Source organism: Octodon degus, unplaced genomic scaffold, assembly GCF_000260255.1.
Source record: "Octodon degus isolate 3935 unplaced genomic scaffold, OctDeg1.0 scaffold00054, whole genome shotgun sequence".
NCBI lineage: Eukaryota > Metazoa > Chordata > Mammalia > Rodentia > Octodontidae > Octodon > Octodon degus.
This window is the reverse complement of record NW_004524630.1, coordinates 13,413,394-13,418,560: the sequence shown is the minus strand read 5'-3', so window position 1 is coordinate 13,418,560 and position 5,167 is coordinate 13,413,394. Positions and strand designations below refer to the sequence as shown.

The window sequence follows — 5,167 nt, the reverse complement described above, 5'->3', positions numbered from 1 at the left end:
AATTTAATTTTTTTTTAATTTCTAAAAGATTAAGGTAGAGATGTAAACAGCCTCGATAAATGTTAAAGGAGTGTCCCAACAGAAAGTCAATGTACAAATGAAATTTTTCTTTTCTTCTTTTCCCCTTCTTCCTTTCAAGTGGGGTAAAGACAAAGTCCCTAATCTTTATAAATGTTTATGTTATAAAGGAATAAAATGTAGATACAAATAAATGTAATATAAGACAAACTAGTAAGTGACAGAAATAGAATGCCACAGGAACAAAGAAGAAAGCTCATAATCAGGATCAGTAGGGAGAAGGTGGGACTTGAGGTGGGCCTTGACGAAGGAGTAAGAGTTCAGCAAACAGAAACGGCATTTTACCAAAGAACATAGTGAACACCAAGAAGCAAAAAAGTATTGTAACAACTGATGGTGTTATCTATACAGCTAAGAAATGAAGCAGTGACCACATTATGAAAAATGTCAAAAGACTGAGAACCTGAATAAAAGCACACTTTGAAGTAGACCACCTGGGTATAAATCCTAGCCTTTGCACTCAGCTGTTAGGTGACGTTGGACAAAATTTAATCTCTCTGCTGAGTCTCAGTTTCCTCATCCATGAGGCTAACAGGCTCCCTAAAAGAATTATAATACATATAAACATATACACTGGGTAAATCTGAAGTAATTTAATAAGACAACAATGTTTAGGCAGAGGCATAACCATATAACAAAAGTAATCCCTGACGAAAAATCATCTCTAAAGATGTAAAGGGAGCACGTTAATCGGTACCATATTCAATCCCCAGTACCACGAAAAAAAAATTTTTAATGAAAATTTTAAAAAAAATTGGTACCATACATAAACATGTCCAACCATGAAATATAGCACCTTGAGCCTCACCTAGAGGGACATAGTGAAAAAGAAATTCTGGGGCAAAACTATTATAGTAGCCAGCCTTTGAGATGGGCCCTATGATTTCCTCCTTTTGTCATTCACACTTTTTTTATTTTACAATGTCCTACCACACTCTACCAGACTCATAATCTCTACTGTATGATGTTATATCATTTCTGAGATTAAAAAGACAGCAGGGCCTATCTGGTTTACTGTATGTCCTGGTCATAGAAAAGCCAGCTACCATGCTATCTGCCCTATGGAAATCTGAAGGAACTGAGATTCACCCACAGTCATTTGAGCCTGTGCTTTACAGATCTTCCAACCCCAATGACCCTTTATTTAACTGCCACCTTGTGGGCAATGCTGAACTACAACTACACAGTTGAGCCATGCTCAGATTCCTTACTCATTAAAAATTTAAAAAAAAAAAAAAACGACATCATAAACATTCATGGATTCCAACCAGGCATGGTGGCAAAAGTGTGTAATCCCAGCACTAAGGAGGCTGAGGCAGGAGGACTACCACAAGTTCAAAGCCAGCCTGAACTACATAGTGAGATTGAATCTCAAAAAACAAAAACAAACGACTAAGATTTATAAATCTGGAAGAACTGTCAGGGCCTGACAGATTAAGGGTGAGAAAATGATTTCACAACATACTGCGTTTAAGTAAGCTCCAAAGTCAAATGAGCTGAAAGTCATCCCTACAAACAGTAACAGTTAACATCGATATATAAATTTGTTCAGGGCAAACTTGTAAAGAAAAAGTACAAGGTCAAAAATTAGAACATGGCAGAATCCAGTAAAAAGAAGTAAATGACCAGTTCTGAGAAAGAAAATCAGGCCACCAACATCGGGGATGCGCCAAAAGAAGTAAAAGCGGGTGGCCAATGTGTCAAATGCCAGTGACCAAGTAAATGGCTTCGACTGGATGTAGAAACTTTACATACTTCTCCCATTGTCGTATTTCTGAAACTCGAATGTGTCTTACAATTGATGAATGTCATGTGTCCTCTTTTAATTCCCAAAAACCGGTTACAAAATTGGGGGGGGGGGCTGGTGAGATGGCTCAGTGGTCTAAAGCACCTACTTAGAATAAGCTAAGCTAAGCAAAGCACAGGGACCGCGGTTCAATCCCCCAGCACCACATGCCAGCCAGCCCTGCCCCTTGGTGGGCTGAGCTGCCCCCCCCCAACACACACACATAAATAAATAAAAATTTAAAAAAAAATTGAGGGTGGTCTGACATTCAATGGTATGTGAGAAACAAGCATGATAATGATAAGGAAGTCGAACCAATACACGTGGATCATTTTTTTTAAATATTTATTTATTTTTATTTATTACATTTATTTATTGTGTGTGTGTGTGGCCAGCTCAGCCCACCAGGGGGCGGGTCTGGCTGGCATGTGGTACTGGGGATCGAACCGCAGTCCCTGTGCTTTGCCAAGCTTGTTTCAAGTAGGTGCTTCAGACCACTGAGCCATCTCTCCAGCCCCACGTGGATCATTTTTAAGGAAGCTTTTGAGTATAACGAGTAGAGTATGAGTCCTTGACTTAGAGTATAGTGAGAAAAGCATATTCGTACACAAAAACCCTAAATAAGAAAGGAGACACACCAAAACCAGCACAATCCGGGTGCAATCACTTAAGTGTCATCATCCACGCAATCGTTCCCACACCTCCACTCTGGGCCTACCCACTGCAGGGGGCGCTGGACACAGCAGCACAGCTCTAAACTTCTACCGCTAAGTGTCGGGACGAGAAAGACTCAAAGTTGGAGGGAAAAGCGTAGCAGCAGTGGTATCTGAGGAAGACTGGATGGAAGACACGCTCAAAAGTCTACCGCTATCACGACGCGTTATACGACTGATAAAACCCCTGCGAAGGAACGCGCAGCTCGCTCACTCGTTCCAGTCAACTCCGCGAAGCGCGCTTCCTCGCGCCGCGGGGCTGCCCCGCCGTGTCCCCCAGGGTCGGAGCTCGCGGCCTCCGCCCGACTTCCGTGCCCGCCGGCCACAGCACCCACCCCGCCCCTCCGAGCCCGCGGAGCCCGCCGGTCGTCTGCCCTGAGCCTGCAGGCCCACCCGACGAAGAGCCGACTGAGAGGGACGCGCCGACCTGCTCGTCCCGGAGACGCGGGCGGCCGCCTGGCTTCGGTCCGCCCCACGTCTTACCTTAGGACCGCAAGCGCCGCCACGGGGCATCTCCTCTGGCGCAGGCCGCCTCCTCTTCCCTCGCGCGCCGCCTCCTCTTCTCTCGCGCGCGCCGCCAGTCGAACCTCTGCTTACGACGTCGTTCACTGCGATTGGCGGGCGTCCGAGCGTGGGGCGGGACTTATCTGCGCTCCGCCTCCGCGGTGCGGTCCGACTTCCTGGGCTGGTGCCAACGCTCGAGTTTCCCCAGGACTCTGCCTTTATTTGCATTGGGCTACAAATAAATCCAAAATATAAAGGTGAGAAGAAAACTGGATAAACCAAAAAAAATTTTATAATCTTCAGGTGGAGATGATGAAAAAGTCTTTGCAACTATGACTCAAAATTCACTAGCCAGAAAAGATTGATAAACTCAACTATATAAAAACTCTCAATGTTTGCGGGGTAGAAATCACAATAGACAAAGAAGCAAAATATGAAAAATACTTAGTGTTACTTTTATTGAGATAACAACCCCCAAAGTATAAATTTCTCTTGGAAGACGGGGCGTGGTGGCACGCACCTGTAATCCCAGCTGTTGGGAGCCTGAACACAGGTGGATCACTACGAGTCCGATCTACACAGTGAGACCTTGTAAACCCTGAAGACCCAGTCCTAAAAAACATTTTTAAAAATTATCTTGGAAATTGGGAAGAAATGTCCAAAAACCCAGTGGAAAATGAGGAAAGCACAAGGACAGTTCATAGAAAAAGAAGTGCAAATAGATTTTTTTTTTATATTTATGAATATGTGCTACCTTACTCATGATAACAGAAATGCAAACTAAAACTGTAGATGAGCTGGGCATGATGGTGCATGCCTATAATTCCAGCGCTCAGGAGACTGAAGAAGGAAGTACCACCATGAATTCAAGGCCAGCCTGAACTACACAGTGAGACAGTCTCAAACAACAAACAACCCCCCCCAAAAAAATTGCATAGGTATTATAATGATTAAAATCCAAATATGGGCTGGGGAGATGGCTCAGTGAAATAAGCACTTCCCTGGCAAGCGCAAGGGCCTGAGTTCAAGGGCCTGAGTTCAATCCCCAGTTCCTCAAAAAAAAAAAAAAAAAACCCAAATACATGACAACAAATTGAGGTAAGGGTATTGGTATGTATTCTCATATATTGCTAGTGGAACTACCAAATTATGTGAACCCTACCAAAAGGAATTTGGCAATAGTTTTCAAAATTACAAGTATAGCTAACTTTTTTTGGGGGGTGATCTTTTTAAGACAAGGTGTCATTATGCAGTTCAGGCTGGTCTTGAACTCACTTTGTAGTCCAGGCTAGCTTCAAACTTGCTACAATCTTCCTGCCTCAGCCTCCAGAGTTCTAGGATTACAGCCTTCTCCCACAATACCCAGCTAATGCATAACTTTTAAATTTGGCAACCCCAGTTCTGGGGATTAATCCTGTATATACACATACCTGCACATCTATTGTCTCTGTCCATTTTGTGTTGCTATAACAAAATACCTGAGATTAGCTAATTTATAAAGTATAGAAATTTAATTGCTCACAATTCTAGAGGCTGTGAATTCCAAGATCAATGCCTCTCACTTGGTGGGGTAGGGGCTTCCAGTCATTCTCTAATGGCAGAAGGCAGAGGAATAAGATGGTACACTAGCCAAACACTGTGCAAAGACTTTTTATAAGGGCCTTGATTTCATGTACAAGGAAAAAAACCTTGTGGTTAATCACATCTTACAAGGCTTGCTCTTAAAACTAGCCCTTTGTTTGGAAGAGACACATTCAAACTATAGAACCAATGAATTGGTGCGTGTATAAGGATGTTTACTGCAATATTCCCTGCAATAAAAAAAAAAATAAAAATACTAGAAACAGCCAAAATGATCATCTACATGAAGGTGACTGTCAAACAAGCCGAGTTCCACTTACTGGGTATACGGGAGAAGAAACAAGTAATGGACAGAACAGGAATCTTGGTGTGCTGCCTTTCTAGTTAAGAAAAAATGGAAAGGTTATGGTTTGCATGTGCCTGTCAGACAGAATGTTAGACAGAACCCACGGAGCTGGGAGGGCTCTTTGACCCTCCCTATTTCCTCTTTTATTCCTTGTGAAAT

The 5,167-nt window shown here is 43.0% G+C and overlaps 1 protein-coding gene across 1 annotated transcript in view; it reads right to left on the bottom strand.

The window, feature by feature from the left end:
* LOC111817305 (DNA repair-scaffolding protein-like) overlaps positions 1-3,309 on the bottom strand; it is a 34,048-nt gene extending 30,739 nt beyond the window's left edge. The window contains exon 1 of the mRNA XM_023717696.1: positions 3,061-3,309. Coding sequence (XP_023573464.1) covers positions 3,061-3,309 — 249 coding nt within the window. The remainder of the gene's footprint in view (positions 1-3,060) is intronic.
* Between the last annotated feature and the right edge of the window lie 1,858 nt (positions 3,310-5,167).